The 26,479-nt window shown below is 44.0% G+C and overlaps 1 protein-coding gene across 1 annotated transcript; it reads right to left on the reverse strand.

The window, feature by feature from the left end:
- Positions 1 to 26,180, reverse strand: LOC135109915 (serine/threonine-protein kinase mTOR-like). The gene is made up of 37 exons (XM_064021806.1): positions 26,007 to 26,180; positions 24,777 to 24,941; positions 24,266 to 24,374; positions 23,708 to 23,789; positions 23,161 to 23,311; positions 22,795 to 22,988; positions 22,183 to 22,387; positions 21,813 to 21,931; positions 21,369 to 21,459; positions 20,902 to 21,002; positions 17,671 to 17,839; positions 17,185 to 17,373; positions 16,850 to 17,018; positions 16,491 to 16,697; positions 15,769 to 15,974; positions 15,442 to 15,648; positions 14,898 to 15,118; positions 14,329 to 14,474; positions 13,742 to 13,878; positions 12,997 to 13,194; positions 12,338 to 12,508; positions 11,957 to 12,148; positions 11,347 to 11,523; positions 11,093 to 11,203; positions 10,811 to 10,941; positions 10,153 to 10,357; positions 9,584 to 9,755; positions 8,654 to 8,834; positions 7,822 to 8,041; positions 7,433 to 7,618; positions 6,943 to 7,217; positions 6,339 to 6,461; positions 5,816 to 6,053; positions 5,321 to 5,509; positions 4,671 to 4,892; positions 4,315 to 4,497; positions 1 to 2,196 (listed from the first exon to the last, which is right to left on the reverse strand). The coding sequence occupies exons 2-37, from the start codon at positions 24,888 to 24,890 to the stop codon at positions 763 to 765; spliced, it is 7,425 nt and encodes a 2,474-aa protein (XP_063877876.1). The 5' UTR covers positions 24,891 to 24,941; positions 26,007 to 26,180; the 3' UTR covers positions 1 to 762.
- Between the last annotated feature and the right edge of the window lie 299 nt (positions 26,181 to 26,479).

Here is a 26,479-nt window from a genome sequence, read left to right on the forward strand (position 1 = left end):
TCAAATTTTACCTTTATTCATTAATCTACAGTCACCTAAACTTAAACCTAACCTATTAGTTGCACTTGGCCGCAATCACTTTAAAAACTCCTCCTCTTCGTTTAATTAAGTTTTAAAAATACCCCTCGTTTCCCCACAACATTACCAAGAGACAGATCACCGATGTTGTTTGTCAGTGTTGATGGTAAAGATGGCAGGTTCTGTCTTGCTTTCTCTCACTCCTCAGAACAGTTTTGTGATATTGAGAAGATGTCTTAGCTATGGTTTGTGTGTGTGTGTGTGTGTGTGTGTGTGAAAGGGAGCGAAGGAGGGGACGGGAGCGTAATCTTACTGCTATCCTCCCCCTCCTCCTCCTTCTCTTCCTCCACTTCCTTGTCCTCCTCCTTCTCCTCCTACTCCACTAATTTCTCTCCCTCCTCCTCCTCCTCTTCCACTATTTTCTCCTCCTCCTTCATTTCTTACTCTTTTTCCTGCTCCTCCTCCTCCACTTCTTCCACCTTCTCCATTATCTCCTCCTCCTCCTCCTCCTCCTCCTCCTGCATCAATATACAACAATGGCCAGTTCTCACTCTCTTAACCCACATTCCACTGGATTCCCTGCAGGGTGGGTGAAAAACAACGACAAGAACAACAAAAAACAACCCTCGTCGCTTCTAGACACAGACACGAATACTTGGTAACACATCACCGCAGCAACTCAAGTCCTGCCCTACAATTAACCCTGCAAGGAGTTGGCGTGTGGAAGTGGGTGTGCCAGGGTGTTTACCAGAAGGGGCACCACCCGATGTAGCACTGGCAGAGGTTCTCGTGTGAGGTGGCCTGCGCTATGAGAAGTTCGACTTGGCGGTGCACATCAAGAGGTTCCTCAGTGCAGAAGTCCCGTCCTGTTAGTTTATCCCTCACGCGGTGCACGATAGCGACCGCCTTCTTGTTGAGTGCTTCTGATACCGTACCGTCCTCTCGCGTCTGACTCTGTGGGCCCACGGAGGCTGGAGTCACGGCTGGAGCGGCGTCCATAGCAGGGTCAGGAGCGATTGCAGAGGTAGAGGCTGGTGCGGATGGACCTGCCTCGCCCTCACCCACCACAGAACGCTTTCCTTTCGGCTGTGTGTTGTCCATGAGGCGCCAGTTGAGCAGAGGGTCATGCACGAAGGCCTCCAGCATGGCCATGAGGGAGTCCTTGTTACGCCTGATAAGCGCCATGACACTCTCACACGTCATGCGGTAGGTGCCGTCAATGCCCGTCACCTCCATGGCGTGGATCAACATGCGCGTCAGCCGGAATGGAATTTTCTCCGGGAACTTCTCGCGCATCATGGCGACCTCGAAGCAGTCGCCGAAGTCAATGTGGATGATCTTCCCGGACAACTGATCCAGCATGAGGTTGGAGGGGTGGCGGTCGCCGAGCCCCAGCACATACCCCACCATGGACATGACTGCCAGGGAGCGGGAGTAGTTGGTGCGCCGGTCGAACCACACCTCAGACGAAGGGCTCTTGAACCACAGCAACCGCGCCAAGTCGTCCCCTTGCGTGTGCTCCAGGGCGTGCTCGAACACCTCCACCTTCTGCATGAGTGTGAGGTGGTCCAGATCCTGCGCCATCCTCAACATGATCCTGTGCTCGATGTTCAGGAGAATCTTCTTCTTCTCGCGCCAGTCTCTGATCAGAGCGTGGAGCGTGTCGCAGTGGGGCACCCATCCGATCAGGCCTGAGTTGGTAGACAGCGGGATGACTGCAAACCTCTGGATGGTGAGGTTCCGTCTGAAGGTATCTGGGTTGCTAATGAGCAGAGTGTTGACCAAACCAAACAGCTGCATGACCCTCTCATCTTGCCTCAAGTCCTCATGACCCTTCAGCAGAAACACGAAGTCCCTACCATTACTGCCACGAATACACAGTTTCCTGGGCCGCTGCTTAGAAGTCAGGACCTGGAGGGAGGACTGTACCTGGCTAATACAAATCACGGGACTACCGGGAGCGTACGAACCCGGCACAGCGATATCCAGGTCCCGGCATTTGAGTAGACGCGGCGACACACTCTGCAGTTCAAGAGAGGTGAGCTGCGGCAGTGTTCTGGAGATGCGGCGGAACACGTGATAATAAAGATCCCACGCCTGGTTTAGCTCTCGCACGTTGCCTGAGCGTTGGTAGCGGCGACACCACTCCAGCGCCTCGTTCAAGTCCCGTCCGTACGCCTGAGGAAGGGAGAGGAGAGAGGCAGGTGTTAGTGGTGTCTTGCCTGCAGTATGTGAGGCGGGGAAGTTATGTGAGTGGTGATGTTGATGATGTTAATGAGAAGGAAGAATAGAAGGCTTTGTAATGATGTGAGGAAAAGATAGTGGTGCTTTGCGTGTGTTGAGGTTTTTGTGTGGGTATAATGGGAGAATGATGATGAGGATAAGGAGCAGGGAGAAAAGGAAGAAGGGAGAGGAGAGGAGTGTGTGTGGTGTCTTGCGTGTGTGGCGTGATCAGGGGAGGTGGGAGGGGTTTGTGTGAGTATGAAGGGATGATGATGATGATGCTGATGATTATGAGGAGGAGGGAGAGCAGGATTTGTACAGATGTAAGGAAAGGATATGAAGGATTTCTGCACTTAATCCTGCATCGGTACACACACACACACACACATAGAAAACAAGTAAGCAAAGAAAAACAAATGAATATCGTCACTAGAAGACAAACAAACAAAAAAAAAAAAAACAGAAAAAGAAACACGAATATTACATTAAGATAAAAAAAAAAATGAGTTTGTAATCTTATCGTGAAGCTAAACATCAAAAGTCATCTAATCACACTTGTCCTCTCTCTCTCTCTCTCTCTCTCTCTCTCTCTCTCTCTCAAGAACTTCCACTACAATTCTCTTTCTCACTCACTTATTCCCCTCCCCATCCACACTTCCAAGCTTCCCCTCTTGCATTATCATCATCACTGGCCTCACTGCCAACTCTATCTCACTGCCTCCCAGCCCCTTCACCTCATCACTTTTCAGATCCCCACTATCACACTGGCCCTTCAATGTCAAGTAGTTCCTTTGCCTTTCAGATCCTGACCAACCCTTCTAAGTAGCAGTGTAGCAGGGTTATGGCACTATGAACTCTTATACCTTCACTTCGCAGCCCCTCATTTGTCTTCTCCAGCCCTTCATAGTCTTCTCAGTCCCTCATAGCCTCCTTCCAGTCTCTCACCATTATTTCCAGCCCTCATAGCCTTCTCTAACTCCCTAAAGCCTCCTTCAGCATCTCATAATTTCCTTCCAATCTTCCTCTAATCTCCCTCTAATCCCCTACAGCCTCCTCCAGTCCTTCACAATCTCCTCCAGCCTCTCACAGCTTCCTTCCAGTCCCTCACAACCTCTTCTAGCCCCTCAACACACGCTCTGCCCCTAACATTTCCCTTCTAGTCCCTTATAACCTTCTAGCCCATCACCACTCCTTCCAGACCCTCACCGCCATCCCCAATGCACCCTGTCTTGCATGAAAACATTCCCTCACGCTACAACCACGTGACTGACAACACAGATGAGTGGTGGGGAGGTGGTGGGGAAGCAAACCCTCAGTATCTCTTTATCTCTCCCCCGCTCATCCCACTGATAAATAAATTCCCGTCACCTCTTCAAGATCAACCCTTGTACTTCACACTCCTGTTACACTCTGGCTTGTATTCAGAAAAGTTTTGCTCTCTCTCTCTCTCTCTCTCTTTCTCTCTCTCTCTACAACTATTTTCAAAGGCCACAGAGATCACTAGCTGCCTTTCCGAGTGCTTCTTCTGTTAATAATTTAGAAATCTTGTTACTCTCTCACTAGAACCATAAAAACATCTTTAAAAACCGTCTGTAACTTCAACTATACATAATCCTTTGCATGTACACAGTGGAGGTGCGGCACAGAGGTGCTTCAGAATGTGGACCTTTGTATCACATGGGCAACATAGCGCTGTCTGCACCCTGAGAAGTACTTATGATAGATGGACTTTGGTCTGTTATCTATCACGTTTCAGACAGTGGATTGTTTTTTGTATGACTGATTGCTTTTGTTTATCTGTTGATCTTTGCCCAGTGTGAGTGACTGAGAGACCCTGGGATTCCTAACTCACTCTCTCTCTCTCTCTCTCTTTCCCCCCTACAACACTCCCCTCACTCTTGTCCTGGGACTGGTAGGGGAAAGAAGGGGTGGCTTTTGAGCAAGTGACTCTGACTACATGGAGTGGGAGGAACTTGTAGGTGTGAATTTACCATGTGTACCTAAAGATATTGATAGATACTACACTCGACCTGCTCACCCGAACCACTTAGAAAACTCAACCTAAACACTCACCTGGTTGAAGGACATCTCTTTGAGGGTCTGAGGGCCACGAGCCATCATAGCATGCAGCGGCTCTAGGGTTCGGAACATGCCAGACTCATTGCGTTCACCAAAGTAGAGACGACTGGCCTCCTCCAGCCCCTCATGCCAGGTCTCGTGCCACAGGATAGCCACTCGGATCAGTTCCTCAGAGACCTGGGTGAGGGATAAAAAAAAAAAAAAACACACACATTACAGACTGATATAAACATTCTATATTGATACTTTTCTCCCACATTTTATGGTTTAATATTCTGTACATCATTTAAAACCTACAACCATCATAATACCTTCACGTAACAAACCGATGTAACACAAAAGCCACCCACCGTCATGGCCTGCTGGACAAGGATGGCCGAGTGTTCCCTCATGTTCTTAAGAATCTTCTCAGCTGCCTGGGAGCGAGCGGCCACTGAGGACTTGGCAGCCACGGTAAGGGGATAGATGAGGGCCTGAGGGTGGTGCTTACCGATGTCCATGAGCAGCTGGTGGATCAGTTTGGACACCAGGGAGCGTGGGGTGTCAATGCGGGCAATGAGCTGAGGAATGACCTGCAGAAGGGGTGAGGTTGGATGTGTTAGTGGAGTGTTGATTTGTGTGATGAAGTAAAGGTTTGATTTCTTGGTTTTGCTTGTATAGATTAGCAACTAAGTTGACCTGTGACCTCTCTGATCTATCTCACTTGTAACGAAAGGCTTGATTTCTTTGTTTTCTTTGTCTAGATTACCTGTGACCTCTCTTGACCTATCTAACTTATAACTAAAGGCTTGAATTCTTAGTTCTGCTTGTACAGATTACCTACTGAAATAACTTATGACCTGACATGCCTAACTTTGAACAGTGACCTAAAACCTACAATCTTTCACCTATAACTTCTTCCAGACTCCTACAACATCCTGATCTGAAGAAAACTTGTAAGTGACCTAAAAACCAAACAATCTTTCACCTACAACCTTCTTGACTCTGAACACATCCTGACCTGGAGCCAAGTGTCAATCTGGATGGTCTTCAGTCCGTCCACCAGCGCCTCATACACTCCAGACTGGTGGCCATGCTCGAACCAGACGGTGAGGAGGCGAAGGGTGTCCTGCAAGCTGTTCCCGTCACTCAGGGAGATGGAGCGGATGAAGCCCTTTACAGCTGCCACAGTGAAGTCCCCGGCTGATCTCTGGATAGGGAAGACAAGTGAAGTTTAGTCTCTACGTAACTGATAGGAGTTGAATGTGGGAGATATAGGTCTCCTGTATTAGTTTTGGTTTCTAACTCTGGGTGTAAAAATGCAAATAGTACTTCTCTGCTGATATCTGAGTACAGAATATGAATGAAATTTAATCTCTAAATAATACAAAGGTGCAAAAAATGAAGCTTTCTCAAATTACTTTTGCACTGTCAGCTTCCTATAAAGCTTTTAACTCTAGATATAAATGCAAACACTACTTCTTAAGATTAAAATAAAGCTTATTCTCTCTCTCACCTTCTTCTTGCTGGGGGTGACAACAGTAGCTGCCCCTGAAGAAGGCTCCTCTCCTGGTGTGGTGGGTGCCTCAGCCTTCACATCCATCTTGCCCTTGTAGAAGAGTATTGCCTCAAAGTTCATGTAAGCGTAGGCATGCCAGGCCTTGTAGCAGCTTTCATCCGTGTCCTTGGCATGTGTGTAGTAGGTGAGGATGTTAGCAATGTTCTCCTCATTCAGTCCATGCAGCTGTTCATACCTGGTGGATATGAGGCAGGGAATGAGGGAAGGGTGAGGTTGTGTGTGTGGCAAAGTATACCTATTGACTCTGAAATGTGGCAAAGCTTATCAACAGACTTCGTCCATGTGGCAGGAACTGAAGAACGAATGAGGTGATATATACGGCAAGGTTTATTATTGACAGTGAAATGTGACAAAACTCATCCACAGATTAAGTATAATGTGACAAAGTTTATCCACAGACTTGAAATGAAGTTAAGTTCATCTATAGACACTCCACAACAACACAGCGCCCTCCACTCACCACTCTCCCAGCTTGAGGTACACGCGGGACACCAGTTTTCGCAGCTTATTGTCCCCATTCTGATTGCCCTCGCCCACTACCACCACTGCTGGAGCCAAGAACTGCAGGAACTTCTGAAGACGCCTGTGTGAGAGAGAAACCCTGAGTGAGAGACTGAAGGAGTTAATTGTTTTCTGTACTCTGTTGTCTGTGTTGGAAGGATTTCTGTAGCCAACAGTGTGAAGAGAGAAACTGTGAGGGATAGGAGGATTTAACTGCTTTTCTGTCTTGCCTTTGCTACTATGAGTGTAAAGACTAGTGCTTGAGAGAAATTTAGAGTGAATGGCTGTGAAAATGTAAATTACTTCTCATTCTGTCTTTGTTAATATGAGAAAGAGGCCAAGAACTAGAGAAAAAAGGGAGAATACACTAACATAACTCAAGGAAAAAAATAAATAATAGCCACTTTAAACAACAACACAGAATAAAAAAACAACAACAAAAATCTACAGAAAACACTAAAGGGACACCAAAGATAACTCATCCAGTCTTTTAAGAAAAAATAACAACAATCAATAAAATCACAACAAAAAAAAACAAGCCTATATTTCATGTCCTCCCTCACCAGTAGGCTTCCTGCCGGCGGTGTGGGTAGGTGTAGATATGCTTGCAGTACTGATAAGTGACGTGTGGGTGGCTGACTGGCAGTGGCTGGGAGGGACTGAGGGAGGGATCACACCCCAGCAGCCTCACCAGGGTCTTGTGGGACAGGGCAAGGCGGCCAGACTTGCGACAAAGAGAGGCAAATTTGAGCCATGGCCGCATGTCCTCCTGAGGCGATAGCACCAGCGAGCGGACTTGTAAGATCTTCTGCCAGTCTTCCACCACCCGCTGGCATCCCTGAGGAGACAGAGTGTGTCCTGTTATTAGTTTTTATCATCATAATGTGCAGGTTCCTAGTCAGTACTGTATTAATTTCTTACATGCAGTTCCTTTTCTCTTTCCTATGACCCACCTGCAGTCTCTCCTAACAGATGTGAGTGTTAGGCATAAAAATCTTCAGTAGTCACTCTCCTATCAATTTCCTACACATAGTTCGTCTTCCTCTGACCAACCTGCAGTCTCTCCCACCAGATGTGAGTGATGGGCAGCCTTCTCTCCGGCACCAGCTTATACTGAATCACCTCCTCCAGCTCAGCCAGCATCTGCACCGCCACCATAGAGTTGTAGGCCCGCTGGTAGCTCTCCCCAACCATTGCCGTAAGTTCAGTGTCTAGAAGATCTCTTGCTGTGTCGATGTACTGTGGAGGAAATTATTTAGTGGCACTCTCTTCTATCTGTATTAAGGCTTGTATTTTGGGGTTTGTATAAATAAACAAACTTTTCAAACATGATGTAAATAATAGTAAACTATCATTTGATACTCTTATATCCTATTTGAGGTCTGCAGAAGTAAACAAACCTCTTTAACCTCTCACAAACACAAACACACACACACACACACCTGCTGCGCCACATGATGCTGGTCCTTATGCACAGCCAGCACAGCACGATAGAAGGCCCCCTCGTTGGTGTCCCTTGGGATGCAGCGGCTGTACTCCTCCATCATGCTCCACTCCCCCATGGCCCAGGCGGATGCTGAGGCCACACGAGCCATCTGAGCCCGCAAGTCCTCCGCCATCGTGCCCATCCAACGGTCACATGCCACACTGTACAGTTCTCCCCTGAAGGTGGTGTGAAAAGTGCATGGCTATCTTACGAGTATGTAGAAAAGTTGAGCTGTCTATCTATCTAAAGTGCAAGGGTGTCTTATGTAGAAATGTGAGTTGTCTGTCCATCTATATACCAGGCCAGCTACCCTACACAGGGTGGCTAGGACAGAGCACCATGCACTCATACACACTCTTAAATCCATGAGTTATGGCTCTGTGCAATCAAAGGATGCCATCTTGGGTTACAAGGGAGAGCAGTACCATAGTCTACCACTTAAAATTGAATCATGCTAAATGAAGGCTGAAAAATGATTAAGTGGTAAAAGACTAAAAAAAAATTATGATGTGAATGAATGCTATCAGAAAAGCAATATATTAGATGGAATTATGTTGTAAGAGGGAGCAGTACCTTAAACCAAGCCACTCTGAATTACAACTTTTATATACGGTAAATTAAGGCCGAGTGCTTGAGAATAAAATAACATTAATTGTAATACGAATAAATGTCACCTGAGGAGCATCATTTCTCTTGAAATAATAATAATGACAGCACATAAAATCAAACCATGACACAATACAAAATAATGATAAAACCAGACTGGCCAAGACCAAAGCACAACCCACCATTCTCCCAGGGCCTCCAGACACCTCATCTGCCCAAGCACTAGGGCGAGGTCATCAGGCTGAGTCTCCAGCTTGGTGGAGTATGCCTGCAGTGCTTGATCCCAGTCATGCAGCTTCTCATGCCAGCGCTCCTGTACCTTCATGTCTGTGCGGTTATTCTTGCGTGCATACTCCAGCAAACCTGATGATAAACAGTGCACTAGTTACTTTCTGGCTTGGTATAAGTTGTTTTTATGTCTAATATGGTGCATTTCTCACATTATAGCAAACCCTGACATCTATTCCCATTCCTCTAAGTGTACTTTAGCGAACCTGATGATAAATGGTTGTCTGGTTACTTTCTGGGTTGGTGTGAATGCTAGTTCTTTGTCTATTATGCTGTACTTCTCACATTCTAGCAAACCCTTTCATCTAACCCCATTTCTCTAAGTGTACTCTGGCAATCCTGATAACAGACGGTGTACAGCACGGTATGCAACAATGAACGGTTGTTATAATGTATAACTGCAATAATGCACTGAAATTTTAATAGATATTTAATCAGAATAATGAACCAAAATTGGCATAACAAATTCACCACTCATGTGAGCACTGAAATTTTAATAAAAATCTAATCAGATCATCAAACCAAAACTGGAAGAACTTGCCATTCATGCAAACACTGAAATTTAACAAAAATTTATTCATAATAACAGACTAAAACTCATGAGACTAACTCAACAGCTGTGCAACCCACTGCCAACCTATCCACTGCATGTCCCTTCCTCACTTTTTTCCTTTCCTCTCCCTTCTTTCATTTTGTCTCAAACCTCCCTCCCTGTCACCTCTCCTCCTCTTTACCTGTTCAAGAAAAGGGACAAGTGAGTGATATACTTGAGCACAGCCTTACAACACTCCTGCACCACCACCACTACCACCACCACCACCTACCAGCAGCAGCCTCCTTCTGCCCCAGCTTGTTGTTGATGGAGATGAGGTGCTCCAGGACCTCTGATGTGGGCCCCTTGTGGAACTCCTCCTCCTTGTAGTGTAGGGCCTTGGCATATGCCCGGCATTCCATGGCCTTCTCCCCGAGCAGCTGCAGCTCCAACGGCAGCGGACCCTGTGAGGTGACAAGCGTTGGAATGAGATGAAAAACAAGAATTTGCAAAATGTTCAATGATTTCAAAGGTGTTTTAATATTTCTGCTTTGAACGAACTGTTACTACTGGTACAAGTGTTTCTACTACTACTATACTTAAAATAAACCAGCTACTAACATTTTAAAGCATTCTAACCCAAATATGAAGACTGGAAGCTACCTCCTACCACTACCACCCCTACCACCACTACTACTACTAAAATAAACCAAAAACTAACATTTTAAAACATTAACACAAATATGAGACTGGAACCAAGCTACCACCACCACCACTACTACTCTTATGAACAAAGAAGCAGCAAACACAATAAAAGACATTCCAAAAAGACTCTGATCTACCCACAACACACCAACCCACCTTATCACAGTGCTCCATGAACTCTGCCAAGTTGAGGAGTGTCTGTGTGATCTCTGGGATGTCCTGGGAGGTGAGTGCCTGGCGGAGGGACTGAAGAAGGTCATCCTGCAGGCTCTCATTCAGTTCACTCCAGCAGGATACAAAGGCAGCATTGAACAGGTCCCTTGAAAGCTGCACGTATTTGGTGGCAACAGCGTAACAGGACCTAGAGGGAGTAGGAGGATGTTACTGGTGGAAACTTCACCTTATAATCAATCAGCAGTGAAACAACATTTGGAAAGGCCATGAAAGAGTCCCAAAGAGCAGGGATCAGTCATCTCACAGCTACGAAATATTGTTATGTTGATTTTAACCACAGTAATTGCACTTTATGTGTCAATATTCAGGGTCAAGAAGTTAGTGTGGAGTTCCAGTGTTAGTTTTAGGGATGGTAAGAAGATACACTTTAAGAAGAGTGCATCCTAAGAGTCCTACAGAGCAAGAATCAGCCACATTGCAGCTAGGAAATATAACTGGGTTGATTTAAACTACAATAAATCCTCTTTAGTTGTTGATGTTAAGTGTATGCAAGTCAGTGCAAAGTTCCAATGTAAATTCAAGGCATAACAGAAGGATATACTTTTAAGAAGACTGTGTAATAAGAAGGGTACACAATAACCTGAGTGCTGGGGAGGGTGACGCCTTCATGAGCTCAATACTGAATCTACGCAGCCACTCCAGCCAGTCGTCCTTGCTCACCAGACGCACAAAATGCCAGGCTCTCTGAATCGACTCTACTCCAACTGTGCCCTGTGAGTGGGTGAAGAATCGTAGAGACAAACACAACTTTACATTTGCTTCAATAAAAAAGCTTAATAAACAAATGGTTAGCTTACTTTTCACAGGTTCAAATCTCCTTGACTTATTCTGCCCTGACTAGCACAACCCAAGCCTGCCTGACCTTCTTGATGGTGATGGATTCTGCCTCCAACTGGTGGTCGCGTGAGTGTGGTCTCTTTCCGCGCTGGTGAGCCGTAATGACTGTCAACTCTGACTCGGACACTGTCAGGCCCTGGTGGGGAAGGCAGGGACAGTGAGTGGGCATAGTGATGGTTGTTGTAATCCAGGAAACACCAAGAAGAGAAGGAAAATTAAAGAAGGAAGAATTGAGAAAAGGAGGAGGAAGAAATGAAGAAAGATGCTGCTATTCCTTACTTTGACAACCTTGGCCACTAGGATGTCATATCTTGGGTGTGTAAGCTTGTGTCTGGTGGTGATGCGATGCACGATGGGGATGAAACACTCGTACGAACGCCCCAGCTGAGTGGCCAGCGCACACAAAACGTCCATGCCTTGTTGTCGTAGCTCTGGGGAAGTGTCCAGTGTGCGCATCTGAGTGGAGGGAGGAAAGTTTGCTGTATTCAATCAACTGCAACATACACAGAAGAGCTTGAGGAATGTGTCTAGGGGGCAAATCTAAATGGAGGGAAGAAAGTTTGCTGCCTTAAATCAGTCAGGTTAATCAACTGTAACACACACAGAAGTCCAGCTGGAGGGATGTGTTAGCCTGTAGTATTCAATCAATTTATCACATCGGTCAATCACAACACACACAGAACACACAGCTTAAGGGAAGGAATGACAAAATCTTACTATATTCAGTCAATCACAACATACACACAAAATATTGTGAAAAACATACCAAAAACTTGGATCATGAACAGCACAAAAAAATTACCACCATCAATTAATCATACAATCATATAAACAATGACCCAGCATCCCTCTAATCACACACAATCATCCAGTCAGCCAGTCAGCCTACCAGGGGGTGAATGATCTTGGAGGTGTAATCAGTAAGGTCAAGATAGTCAGCGAAATGGTCCACAGTCTCCAGGGCTGTGCGACGGACAGGCAGAGGCACATCAGGGGCATCAAAGAGTTTCACCACATAGGGCAGGATCATGTGCAGGAACTCCTCTAGGGTCGCCCCAAAGCTTTGGAAGGCGAGGAGCAGCTGTGGACAGAAGGAAAGGATTATGTGTGGATGTGTAAGACTTTGTCCTCTGCCTGGCCTATCCAGTGTGGGATTCATGGCCTAGTATATTGATAGACCAGTGGCTGAATGAGCTAAAAGACACAAAAAAATATACAAAAATAATCACAAAATAACCACAAACACTGTCAGTCCAGCATCCAGTCTTACCTTGAGTGTGACTTGCTTCTCCTTTGAGTCGTGAATCATGGACTTGAGTATCATTGGCACCAGTTCCTTGAGGTACACCTTGAACTCCGAGCCCACTGCCACCGCAATGCTCTCCACCACAGTGATGATGGTGATGGTTGTCTCCCTCTTGCCCCCCGTCACCCAGAACTCCTGCATGATGGAAGAGGTTAAGGTTAGGTTACATTAAGTTTGATTAGGTTAGGTTAGGTGTGATCTCCTTGTGCTATCAGATGTAAAAGAGTTGATCAACTGAGTGATTGATGGTATAAAAAGAAGTCTTATGGAGTTTGGAATTGGGACAGGAATGGCTAGTGCAAAGTTAAAGAATGCAAGTCAAAGCAAAGAGGAGAAAACACGAGGGTGAAGAAAGAAGAGATGACACATGAAAGGGTGATGTGGATAGGATGATGTGAAGGATCTACAGTTGTGCTCAATAAACAGATTAATCTCTCTTTCATTTACTTGTTTCTTCCCAATCTATCTTACCATTAGCACCTTACTGATAACCATTAACACCTTCACTTGCAATCTCTCTCCCACACCTATACATTCCCAATTCATCTCATCTAAAGCACCATTATAATAACCCCATTTCACCTTAACCTTTCCAGCACCTGTCCCTCTCCAACCAGTCTTACCTTGAGAACCTTGATGATGCCGTCCAGGTAATTCCGAATGTGCTGCTTCACAATGCCAATGAGTGTGGCCAGCTGCTGGAAGAGGAAGTCCCTGAAGTTGGCATCAGATGTTCGGATGACGGTAAGCAGCGAAGGCACCACCTGGGCTAGATACGGCACTCCCTTCACCCCCAGGGACTTGAAGATGAAGGTGATGGCCTGTAGAAGTAGAAGAAGGAGGTTACACACTGTACAATGAGCAGGAGATTAAATATGAGTAATAGGATGGCCTGTAGAAGTGGCAGGAGGTTATAGTCTATAGAAAAGAAGCAACAGGAGGGGATTAAAGACTGAGTGGTGAAGTGATGACCTGCCTGTAGGAGGAGCAGCAGGGGGAGGAGGAGGAAGATTATAAGTGATAGAAATATTGTGGAAAGAGATACTATGCATGAAAATATATTGAGCAGTTGTGAAAATGTGCATCTGAAATTAAAAATAAAAGGGTAATAGGTGATTTAAAAGGTGGTGAAATAGGATGAAAAGTTATATACAGATGATATGTAAACACCGCAAGAAAACGTTGCAAAGTTACGAAAATTGAAACAGAATAAAAAAATATAATGACAAGTGGTAAAACAAAAGACAAAAATGAATTACAAAAGTGATGACAAGTGAATAAAAAAAAAACAACTCTGACAAGCAAGAAAAGAGAGCCCAAGATCAATCCATTAAGGTCGTGACAAAGTGACGAGCCAGCATGACGTACCCTGACAACCTCATTGTGGTTCTGGGAGAGGGTGGGGTCCTTGATGACCTTGAGCAGCATGGCGATGGCACACGCTGGATAGAACTCCTCCAGGGACGAGTAGCTCAGGTTCACCAGCATCTCACTCGTGCCCATCTCTGTAGGGAACCAAACAAGCCATTTCTCCAAGCAACTAATCACTTTAACTGTGCAAAAATATAAAGATGAAGCTTCCAAATGTATTAAAACTTACTTAATGCTGAAAAAAGAATCTTAATCTCTATATTGACATGGTTACTTTTTGTCAGTATTCATAACACTATAAAAATAAAGTCTGCATGGACACAGGATAAAAAAAGCAAATACAAGATTGATTATGTTCTTCTAAGCAAGAAAAATGTATGGATGTGGCTGAGGGAGGTGCAGAGGACTGAGACCAGATGCAACTGAATGAAGAAGAAAAGGAAGAAAAGAAGAAAAGACAATGAAAATGAAGAAAAAAGTACTGAAACATGCCTAAAAACTCTAGGAGAAAAACTACGTAGCAGTGAAATATCCCAAGCACCAGAAGACCAGACACAGAAAGAGACGTAAACACAAAGCAGTACCAGGGGAGAGATCATCAGTCTTGGTCTCGGTGATGGAGATGACTGCCACCCCCGTATCCTCCTGTATCTTGATGGCCCCCACGTTCATCTTGTGCTTGTAAGGATCCAGCGCCCCCAGCAGCCCCAGGACTCGGATGGTGCCCCGTCTACAAAGAGAGGTATGTTAAGTCTCGCTAACATGCACTCACTTATAATGGGGATCCTTGGTTGCTTTAAAACTGGATAACTATAGCAACAAGACAACATTATTAAGACTAAGTAAAAGTGAATACAGCCAAAACATGAGGCTTAAGATCTTAACGTATAAACAAACACACCTTCATTCACTGCACATTCACCAAGTCATCCCACATATAACAATCATGCATACTGACATTCACACATTCACTCATTCAACATTCACCAAGTCATCCTCTTACTGCACACACAAACACACATTTATTCATTTAACAGCAACCAAGTCATTTTAACATGCACAGAAACACAGCTACACTCATTCAACACTCACTAGATCACCAAAGTCTCCCCAATACTCACTTTCCTCACTCTCATCCATCTCCTCTCCTCACCTGACTGCCGGTTGCTGTTCTGTCTTAAGGAAGGAAAGCAGGACATCCAGAAGAGTTGGGTGCTGTGTGTATGGGTGGATGACATAGCCTGTGTTCTCCACTAGCTGCCCCAGAGTCCACAGGGCCACACGACGCTTCCACCCTGATGTCCCATCCCCGAGCATGTCCAGTAGTAGGGGCATCAGTTCCTCCAGCCACTTCTGCATCTCTCCACCACTCACCTGCCAGGTGATGAAAGCATTTTAGTGATCAAGGGGTCTGTTCTCAATCGTTTCAGTGTCTTACTTTGAATTCTGCTCTAGAGGAAGTTATTTCTGGTTTTCGAGGGTGTTTTCATGATTCTAGGGAAGGTTTAACAAGGACTGTGGATTGTTAATTGGGGAAATATGTCCATGAAAATGTGGAAAATCTTCTCTGTGGCCTTATAAAGTTGTCCTGATGAAAGCACTAAGCATTGTAGAATATGGGTCACTGAAAAAAGAACTTAAAGAGAGGAAGTAGAAGGCACAGAGAGAACCAACAGTAACAGTAAGAGGACCAGTACCTGAGCCAAGTCCCCAATGGCCGTAAGAACACAGACAGTAACAGCCGGGTTGGGGTCTTGGTCCCTCAGCTTTGGCACCAGCACGGACATGATGGGCTCCACAAACTGCCTCATGAAGCGCGGCGCGTTGCCAATCAAGTGGTCTAACATGTGGGCACTCAGCTCCCTGTTACGCCCAATGCCACTGTAGTCCAGCTCATCCAGAATCTATGTATGGGGAATAAAAACATGATATACCTACAGCCTATTACTGAGAATTCTTAGTCATTCTCTATCAAAAACCTATCTTTCTATCTACAAGTTCCAGCATAAAAGAGCCTGCCGCACCTTCAGGAGAGCCTTTCGCAGCTGAGGGTGAACATAGGCTGGGTTGATGGCAGAGAGGCGGCCCAAGATGGATATAGCATGTTCCCGGATTTCAAACACCTCATCACTCTGAGCATAGATGAGAGCATTGATGTTCTCCGGCTGTGCTAAATGTGCGTCGAAGCTTTCATCCAGCGATGCCAGGACACATAACCTCACGTCGGGATCTGATGGAGAATGTTTGTGTTGTTTGTGGTTTGTTAGTCTTGGATGTAAGGATGGATTAAAATTAGTGTTTATTATTATTACAGTCTTGGATCAAAGAAAAATATTTAAATTAGTGTGTGTGTGTGTGTGTGTGTGTGTGTGTGTGTGTGTGTGTGTGTGTGTGTGTGTGTGTGTTTCTTAGAGGTATGATCTTGTGTACTTTAATATTGGAAATTTGGTGATTTGTTGAGAATCTTGGACCTAATGATAGACTAAAATTAGTGAGTGTTTCTTGGTGGTACAATCTTGGGTAATTTATTAGTAAAATTGTCAGAAGTTATGGCCATTCCAGCAACTTTCTCTAGATAAACAGATGTGGAAAGACGACAAAGTCCAAGCACTAAAATTAAAAGGAAAAAAGCTCTAGTAATTGAACAAGACAATATCTTGGTAACATTTAAAACTGAACCCATAATGTTTTTAAACTTTATCTGTTCTAAAACCTCTATAGATAACCAACACAGCCACACACTCACCCATATCAGTGACAGATACCCATAGGATCTTGCTGACAATATTAAAGATAGTGTGTTTCTGTGACTGGGAGGCGCGGCGACCCAGAGTGGCAAAGGTGGGGCGGAGGAGGTGACAGCAGGTCCTCACTCCCTCCAGACGCACCTCCTTGTGTTCACTGGTGAGGTAGTGATCTGCCACATGCCTCACAAACTGCATCAGTGATTGGCCTGTGCGAGGATGGACAAAAGGATGAGAGGGAATACTGAACAGAAAAGACAATGTTTTAAGAACACACACACACACACACACACACACACACACACACATGATTAATGTGGTAACTTACACTATACCTCTCTCTCTTATTCCTCTGACTTACCTGTGCCCTCAAAGTCGAAGGATCCCAGTGTCCTGAGAGCCAACACAATGCTAGCTGTGTCGTGGTGGTCAGGGGAAGGTGGGGGAGGCGGTGCACCAGATCGATTTGGCACGGTTCTCTGCATGAGGATCTGTGACAGCATCCTCAGCAGACCTTCCGCGATGTCCCTCTGTGTGAAGGAATGGGGGTGACTTAGATTTGTTGACATGGTGATGGTGTATGATGATGTGTGTATGAGTGTATGGTGCTTTGTCTCGGCCACCCCATGAGAGACTGTCAGCCTGGTATGTACATACAGATAAACAGATTTCTAGCATCACCACCCCAAGACTTACCTTCAGCGGTGGTATCTCAGTGGCCAATTCCTGCAGGGCCACAGTGAGGGGTGGAGAGAGGCCACTTGCCATCATGGGTTCGAGCAGCTCCTTCACATCAGCTCGTAGGGCCCCCTCCACACCCCGGGCAACCAGACTCACACACACATACACTGCTGGCTCCACTGACCGCTTCTTGCTTGGTGTGTCCTGTGGGTGAGGGACAAATAAGGATAGTTGGGGCTAGTGAGTGTAGTGGTTAAGACAGAATGAGACAAACTAGGTTCAACTTTCGAGATTCTTTATCATTTTCTGTCTTTAAGAGTGAAAAAGAATATATACACATAAGAATATACAAAAAATGAAGAAATAGGTAATAGATGAGGTGGTTAAGTATAGAATACAATATAAAAATAATAATAATAATAATAATAATAATAACTGAAACAGGCTACAGTACATCAGAGTCCAAACACCAAAACAAACAGCAAGGGCCACAAAACACACCTTGGTGGGTAAAGAAGCCTTGATGACGTCCATAATCTTGGGTAGATATTTCTTGATGGCCGGCCCGACAGCAACAGCCAGGAGACCCAGGGAGATGAAAGCAGCAGGCCTCTCCCTCTCCCTTCCCCTGAGGCAGGTCAGGAGGTACCCCATGGTGGCCGACAGATAGCTGCAGGATGGAAGGAGCGGCAATTTACATCTGATACAATAAAGGACTAAATAAACTTATCATTAATACACTAAAGGACTAAATAGACTTGTTGGATCATTATAAATTTCTTGCATATTTATGTTTTGCCTGTTATTAGTTGAGTTTCAAATATTAATGCTTTGATCAGGAACCCCACTTATTCCTGGACCTTCCAAAACACACACACACACACACACACACCAAGCACCACTGAGACCCAAGTGCTTATTATTCAAATCTTAATGCTGTGCTTTGATCAGGAGCATCACACATTAGTCCTGTACCTCCCAAAACGCACAGATTAAGCCCCACCAAGACCCAAACATAGATCTTTCCTTTCAGTCCTAACTGCTAAAATTACACCATGGAACCACACACACACACACACACACACACACACACACACACACACACACACACACACACACACACACCATCAGTGTCTACACTAAACAAGACAATGGATAAAGAGTAATAGCATAAAATCTCAGTGTTTCCAGTTGACACATACTTATGAACTAGAGTAAACAAGATAATGACGAGCAACAGCATAAGATCAGTGTTTCCAGCAGCAGCGTAAGACCTCAGAGTGCTCCCCACACCACCGAAAGCAGCTACAAGTGAACTTATCCCAGAAACTTGAGCTAGGAATGCTGAGACAGGCAAGTGAGCAAGACGCTTTAACGAACAGTGGCATCACTCAATGTTTATCAGTGCACTGGCGAGTAAATAGATAGATTACGTAACAATGCCTAGTAAATAGCACTCCTCAGGCATCATAGAAGAAAAACAGGTTCATTATTAAAAAAGCATGTAAGATTAAAAATTGAGGTGTCACACGAGTAGCATAAATCTTTCAAATGACACAGTAATTAATTAATTAACTAAATAACTAGGTAGATATACATGACACTGCCTAGTAAATAGCACTTATCAGGCATCACAGAAGAAAAAACAGGTTCACTATTGAAAAAAAAGCATGTAAGGTTAAAAATTGGTGTCACACATGAGTAGCACAAGTCTTTCAAAACATAATATAGTAACCAACTCAAAAAAAGTGAGGTTATGTATTAAAAATGTTAACCTCATGATTTCAAGCCACACAAAAGAAAATACACTGTAATATCTAATATAAAGAAGTCACATTCTCTCTCTCTCTCTCTTTCTCCCTCAAAAGCTGGGGGGACTGTATTAGCCATAACAACAATAAGAATGAGAAGGAAGGAAGGCAAGACTGAAGTAACTGTGAGTCTCATAAGCCAAGTCAAGCCAAGAACTGACTGACTGACCAACAGGTTGGTTACTAAGTGCACACTCTCTTTCTCTACTGCCATGGAAGAGTGTGGAAGTGACAACAGCATAAACATTCAAGTATATCACATTCTTGGTCGTTTTTTAGTAGTTCATGAGAGACATGCAGTTACACACACACGGTCACACGCAGAGAGGAAACACAGCAGATCACTGGTTACTGGTCAATGCTGTGAGGACTAAGACAAAACATTTTAGAGGGGGAAAAATGCAGTGAAATGTGTAGATAATCTCAAAACACATAAGTCTGTATTCTGAAACGTTTTACCATTTAGTCTTTATTAATTTTAACAAGTCTGGTGGAAGTTACTGAGGTTTTCAAGGGTGTTTTCATTCCAGTGACAGTTTAACAAGGATTCTGCATCATCAATGGAAAACAAACACCCTGAGAACCAGACAAATCACCCCTATGGCCTTTGGAAGTGGCCCCTGATGAGGGAACAAAGCGTTTGAGAATACGAGCCACTGAGAGACGAGGCAGCCAGACAGAAGGAGAAGCTATGGCCAAGAGAACAAGGGAGGAGGGGAGCTGTTTACCTGCGCCAATTGACCGTCAACATACACAGGTTTCCAGGACAAGGGGAGCTTGCAAAGAGAGGTACACACACTCACACACAACACAGGCCTCATAACACCTGAACACAGTGTCAGTGAGTCAATGGGCATAATAATATACAAACACGAGGGATAAAGGTAAACATCTGTATTCTCAAGCACTTCAGCGTCTCATCCTGACTATTCTTGACAGTCTGTAGTGGAAGTTACTGGGGTTTTCAAGGGTGTTTTCGAGATGAATCATTCTGTATTGTTAGTGGGGTAAGTAACCTTGAAAACCAAACAAATCTTCTCTGTGGCCTTGAAGGAACAGGCTGTATTGGAAGTTATTCAGGTTTTCAAGGATGCTTTCAAGATTACAGTGATAGTTTAATAAAGATTCTGTATTGTCAGTGAGGAAAACAGCATTGAAAATCTGAATTAACATCCCTGAGGCCTTGAAAGATTGTCCTGATGAGGGAACGAAGCATTTAAGAATACAAACCAATGATGCATGATAAACAGAAATGATGAGGGAAGTTACACTGGTTGAGAAGTATGTTTTATGGCCATGGGTAATGGAGATGTCAGGCTGAGACTTGTACAATGGCAGAACTGTACAGGAGCTGCTATGAGGCAAAGCAGACTGCACATGGGATCAATAGTTGGATGAACAGTTATGCACAAGTATGTATTCTTTAAACAGTCATTCAAGTCACTGATGGACACAAGTACTGGGCATAAAAGTACTGGGACAAGACAGAGACTGCACACTGAGTCAGTGGGTATATGAATCATTGTACCAAAGAAGTATTTAATAGACAGTTACTCAAGTCACTGATGGGAATAACACTAGATGTATCACCCTTAAAAGATTGGTATAACTGACCCATGCAAACCCCAAAAACTGAGAGACATCAAAGTATTTCAAAGGAGTATTTCAAAAGTTATTCATGAAGATGGTTTGACTTCACTGCAAACTGGACAGCTAACAGAGGACTGAATACCTTAGACTGACAGCTAATACAAGAATAAATCAAACTCATTAAAATACCAATCACCCAAACAGGTAAAGACACATAAAAATTGCAAGATAACCAATAAAAATCTATAAAAAGACATTCACAACCATACAAAACAAAACACACACACACACATACACACAAGTCGCACATGCACTCACAAACGGTGCTTACGTCTGAGAGAAATTTTCCTTATTGAGGGCAGCAAGTCTTGGGAGGATCTTTAGCAGGGCTGTTTGGATAAGAGTGTTGCGGCTGCTCCTCTGACTCAACACCTGGATGGGAGAGGGAAGAATGAATGAGGTAATCTTTATGCTCACTTTTTTTTTCCTACCTTTTTGCTTTGTCTGTCTTTCTATTCTCCTCTTCTTCTTCCTATGTGTATTTATTTTTCTTGTATTGTTTCTGTCATTTATTCTCTTACCTCTATTTCATAATTTTTCTCCCTTATTCTTCTCCTGCACCTTCTATTTTCCTTTATCATCCTTTTCCTTTTATGTATTCCTCCTCTTCTTACCTTCATTCCCTTTCCTCTTTCTTCAGTTCCTTCTCTCCAACCATTCTCCATCCTTCCCCTCCTCTTATTCCCTCTTCTTCTCCTATTCATCCTTCACCTCACCTCTATCACTCCCAGTCCTCACCTGTGTGCTAATAACGTCATACTGCTCCAGGATAAGTTCTCGGCAGGTTCGGCTCTCACAAGGCTGGTCAAGAATGGTGGTCTCTGTACCCCTGTTGAAGGAAGAAGGGTTATAGTAAAGAAGAACTGGGCATGTGATAGATGGAGGCACTTGGTAGGTCATGATTTCTTAGGGTATATTCTAAAATGCTTTGCAATCTTCCCATGACTATTTTCAAGGGCCAATAAAATGATTAGCTGTGTTCTCAAGATTGTTTCTCCTGTTACTAATGCAAAAATCTTGTTATTCTGTGACTTGGACCATAAAAATGTCCTTGAAAACCCATGTAACTTTAACTAAAGCCTTTCAAAAGTAGTGAAGCTGTCGGCAGAAGTGTTTCAGAATATTCAACACAACTGGTACCTGAAACCTACAACTCATTACTCCCAGGCAGTGTTGTCTTACCCTATGCTTGTGTTGGCATGGGAGGGTAGGCTGGAGAGGAGATCATGAGAGGTCAGATGAGAGGATACAGTGAGGGAGCCTTGTCCTCGGAGACGCTTCACCACTCCAGACACTCCCTCCTGTAACACAGTGGAGTAACACATTAGCTTTAACACTGCTGTATCTATTAACACTAATAATATTACTAGATCTTTCTGACAAGCTTCTTAGAGTTCTAATCAACTACAAATCTAACAAAAACTTCCGATATATTCTTTTAATAACTACTGCCCTTCCCATCGTTCCTAGTTCATTCTTAATACCTGCACCTTTTAGCTCCTTCTTCTCTTTTAAACTCACCATCCCTTCCTAGTTATCTTAATATCAGTACCTTCTTGGGTGGGGGAGCTTGGTAGTGGGTGAGGTGCTGCAGCTGCTGGGTGAGGCGCTCCCACTCATTGTTGCTGCAGCGAAGGAGTTCATTGAGCACCAAAAGGGAGCCGTGCACTCGGTCCTCCCGTGTCAGGCTGCGCTCCTTGCTGCCATGCCCCTGGTCCTCAAAGCCTGCCCACACCTCTGTCAGACACTGCTTGTACCTGTTGTGGGTGTGTTGTAGGCTATATAAGCTGTATCCACTTAATCTCCCTTTTCCTATTACAGTGGGATGCATATATGAGGATACTTTAAGTGGGGCATTGTTACTGTCCTAAAATTCTATACATTTACATTATATAGCTTTATATTACCATATGCAAATACTTTATGACTTTTTAAATATTCGATAACCACCATATGAGATACTGTAGGCCTGGTTGGGGATGAAATGACAACAATGCCAAACAGGGAATTCCCAAGCCTGCCTCAGCTAAAGTACGTTCATATTTAAAACCCAAGGTAGTTCTTTCTTCAACACCATTTTTTCCAATTTTCTATTATCCTCTATATTTAGCAACCTTCAGTGCCTTCAACATATACCATACACCACACATCACCACAGCCTCACCACATGGTCTGTTGCATCTCCTTGGTCTCGCGTTGGGTGGTGATGGCCAGGGCAACACGCAGGGCGGCCACTGCATGCTCCCTGATGGCCGGCTTGGGGTCCCGCACAGCATGGAAGATCACATCCAGGAACTGCTGAACCTGCTGGAAGAAGTAGGTGGGCACAGACAGGGCCAGTTCACGTAGCAGCAGCGCCTGTGGGTGCCAAGGAGAGGATCAGGTGAAATGAGAGATTAATAAATATGTGTTTGTTATTATTATTGCATGTTAATGGATATATGTAGCCAGCTGTGTTATGCTAAGCTCCCAGTAGTAGGGTGGTCCACATTTCTCAGCAGTATTCCTTCACATCCCCTACAGCACTCACCGCGGCCAGTCTGCGCCCCTCATTGCGGTCCTCCAGCCACTCAAAGGACCTCTTCACTAAGTCATCCACATATTCCGTCATGAAGGTGCCTGATGTAAGTGCCAGGCGCCCCACAGCCTTGGCTGTCAGCTCCACCACCCCAGTGTCAGGACTGCCGGTGGGGGAGAGGTGAATGGTCAGATAAATACACAAGATACAAAGACACAACATGCATAATTAAAATCCTGTACTGATGAGATGAAAAACTGAAGTAGTCTCATCTGCAAATCACAAGATACAACTCAGGAGATACATAGACATAACAACACAAGCATGACTTAAATGCTGTACAACTAAGAGATTAAAGACTGGCAGTGTAGTATCATATGCCAATCATTAAGTAAACATAAGGTAAACACACAAATAGGCAGACACAGCACAAGCATAACTCAAATCCTGTACAGTACAACTTGGAAAACACACACACACACACACACACACACACACACACACACACACACACACACACACACACACACACACACACACATGCACACACACTTCCTACCTGTTAGTGAGGTTTTTCAAGTAGTTCCCAAAGCGACTGATGCGATGTCCAGTCTGTCCAATGTCCACATCCACGAGACTCACTGAGAGGAGCAGAGCACATCATTACCCTGTCTCAACACTGTGCAAAACATAAACTAAATTCTCTCTAATGCAAGAAAGTCTTTCACATGAGGTAACATTCAAAAGAGAGCCAGAAAAAGATTACATTCTAAATCTAAATTTGTAATCCTTTGTAATTTTCTTTGTCTTTATTACAGTTTACATAATTTCTAGTTTACACTCCCTTATATTCTTGCACTGTGAATGTTTAATCTCTTCATTCTTCCCTTTAACTTATCCCCTCATTCCCTTCCCCTTAGCCCACTTTCATATGTATTCCTCATTCCTTCCCCCTACACTGATCCCTTTCCACTCTTCCCTTCACCCCAACAACTCTCTTCCACTCTCCTAAAAGCATTCCTGTCAATCCTAATGATTCCTAACACCAATCCTCTGAGACTCCACAACACCCTCGCACCCCAGCATCCCTCCACCCCATCCCAGTCTCTCCACTTACTGATGGCATAAATTCCTCCCTTCTTCTCATTAATGTCATTGGAGGTGACCATTTCAAAGATGTGCTGGTTGAAGGCATCCAGAAAGGCCACCAAGGCATCCACAGACACCTGCAACCGGAAACACTTAAACTTGGGGGACTGGGAAGCTTAAAACTCACAGGGATTTCTACTCAAGGTATCAGGAATCTTAACTCAAGCTTCTCTCTTACTGATTCACTGGGTATGTGTTTGTAAAGGTGAAATGATGAGTAGGTTTAAATGTATGAGTTTCCTTAGTGCTTGACTATATCTATGTACTAATTTTAGCTTTAATATTATGATAAAAACATTAATTGGTTTACTGAGTATGTGTTCTCTCTTCCTTCTCCTCCTTTTTACTCCTCCTCTTCCTCCAGAAATCTCGTAATAAATGCAAGTGACTAGTGAAGGAGTGAAGACCCTCATGAAGACAAGAAATCAAACAAAGTGAACATCCTTCTCAAAGTAACAAGTCCACCCACAGCATCTCACCTCCCTCAGCTCAGTGGTAACATAGCGCTGCAGGTCACACGCTGCCTTCACCCTTGTTTCCTCCTGGCGGGACTTGAGCCCCGCCACAAACTGGTTCATCTTGATGTTACTCATCTTGGCCAGCCTCTGCTACCTGCCTCTCTCACTCGCAACCTGTAAAATACCCTGTTCCCTCACACACACACACACACACACACACACACACACACACACACACACACACACACAGACATGAATATATTACTTGATATTGTACTTTCTATCCTGGCCACACCCACATATGAGTTTATTTCTTGATGTCTTATTTGTTTCTCTATTAGTGTATTTAAAGGTTAACAAGGCTAAGAGTGCGAATGATGTGTGTGTGAGTGTATGGTGCTTTATCTGGGCAGCCCAATGTGGGATTTGTGGAATAATAAGTATAAAGATAGATTGTGTATATGTTAGATTAAGCTTTAATGTGAAGAAATAAAAAATGCTTGTTCTTATGCTGATTACAAGAATTAAATATATTAGCTTCCACTTCTGTTAACTACAAGTGATAAATAACAATGGTGATTATAAAGCATAAGTTAGAAATGTACTTTATTTCTGATAACTGCAAATGATAACACTGACTTATCACTATTCTGGCCAAACTGTCTCATGGCATAAGCATCTCCTAACCTAAATATCCTGCAGCTTAACAATCTTTCAGTCTAAACTAAAAATTAATAAAATGTCTCACAGTACACTAACTCATTCATAAAGCCAAGGCATTATTCAATAGTTCACCTGAAAAGTCTTGTAACTTATACATCTTATGACTAAAACGTTATGGCCAAATTACTTTAGACCTTCAGTTACAGAACCCGTGAATTTTCCCTACAGCATCAGAATCTTGCAACCAAAATACTTTACACCCCACACACCTTACAACTAACACCCGACACAACTGAAAACAAGAGAAGCTAATAAAAAATAATAATAAATGAAATAAATAACCACTAAAAAAAAAAAAAAGAAAAAAAAAAGACCCCAAATCCAAAACGAGGCAAAATTCAACTCTTAAAAAAATAAATAAATAAAAAAAGACTACAAAATAAAACATAAAAAATATAAATAACCTAAAAACCACCACATCCAAAACCCACACAACCTTAAACCCACAAAACACCTAAAATTAAACCCTTTCAAACCCTCCCAGCTCACGTGTCACGCCCTTACCATTCACATCTGTCCGCTACACACCTGTTCTAGCCCCGCACGTGCTGCTGTGTGACCTTCTCCCGCATTATCTCGTGGACCCAAGGCTCTACCAGGTCAGGTCACAATGCCGGTCGGTCAGATAAGAGGTGAATGGGTCCCTCTCTCTCTCCCTCTCTCTCTCTCTTTCCCAGTTTGTTGTTGGGTGGCGCAGTTCCTTGTCTTGATCTTGATCTTTGTGGTGCTCCGCGCTTATTTTTGTCTAATTCAATAAATGTAAGGTCTAGTTTTCATTTATGTGAAGGGTAGGGACAGGGGGATGCTTTAGATTATAATGATGGGTCTTGTTGGGCGAAATGAGAGTGAGTTTTGGTGTCTTTAGTGGGATTTATTTGTGTCTATTGCCAAGGGATTGGTGTTTAATTTAGATGGTAAAAGCGGTGGTAGTGGTGGTGGTGGTGGTGGTGGTAGTAGTAGTAGTAGTAGTAGTAGCGCACATAACACGTGATCTAATATTC

Source organism: Scylla paramamosain, chromosome 19 (genome assembly GCF_035594125.1).
Source record: "Scylla paramamosain isolate STU-SP2022 chromosome 19, ASM3559412v1, whole genome shotgun sequence".
NCBI lineage: Eukaryota > Metazoa > Arthropoda > Malacostraca > Decapoda > Portunidae > Scylla > Scylla paramamosain.

What these genes read in the sequence shown, in the direction of transcription:
- LOC135109915 (XM_064021806.1), bottom strand. Translation starts at nt 24,890, where the DNA reads ATGAGTAACATCAAGATGAACCAGTTTGTGGCGGGGCTCAAGTCCCGC. An exon ending in TTGAAAAACCTCACTAACAG is followed by an intron (nt 23,312 to 23,707) that starts GTAGGAAGTGTG and finishes CCCCACCGGCAG; the next exon opens with TCCTGACACTGGGGTGGTGG. An exon ending in GACTGATGATCTCTCCCCTG is followed by an intron (nt 13,879 to 14,328) that starts GTACTGCTTTGT and finishes GGTTCCCTACAG; the next exon opens with AGATGGGCACGAGTGAGATG.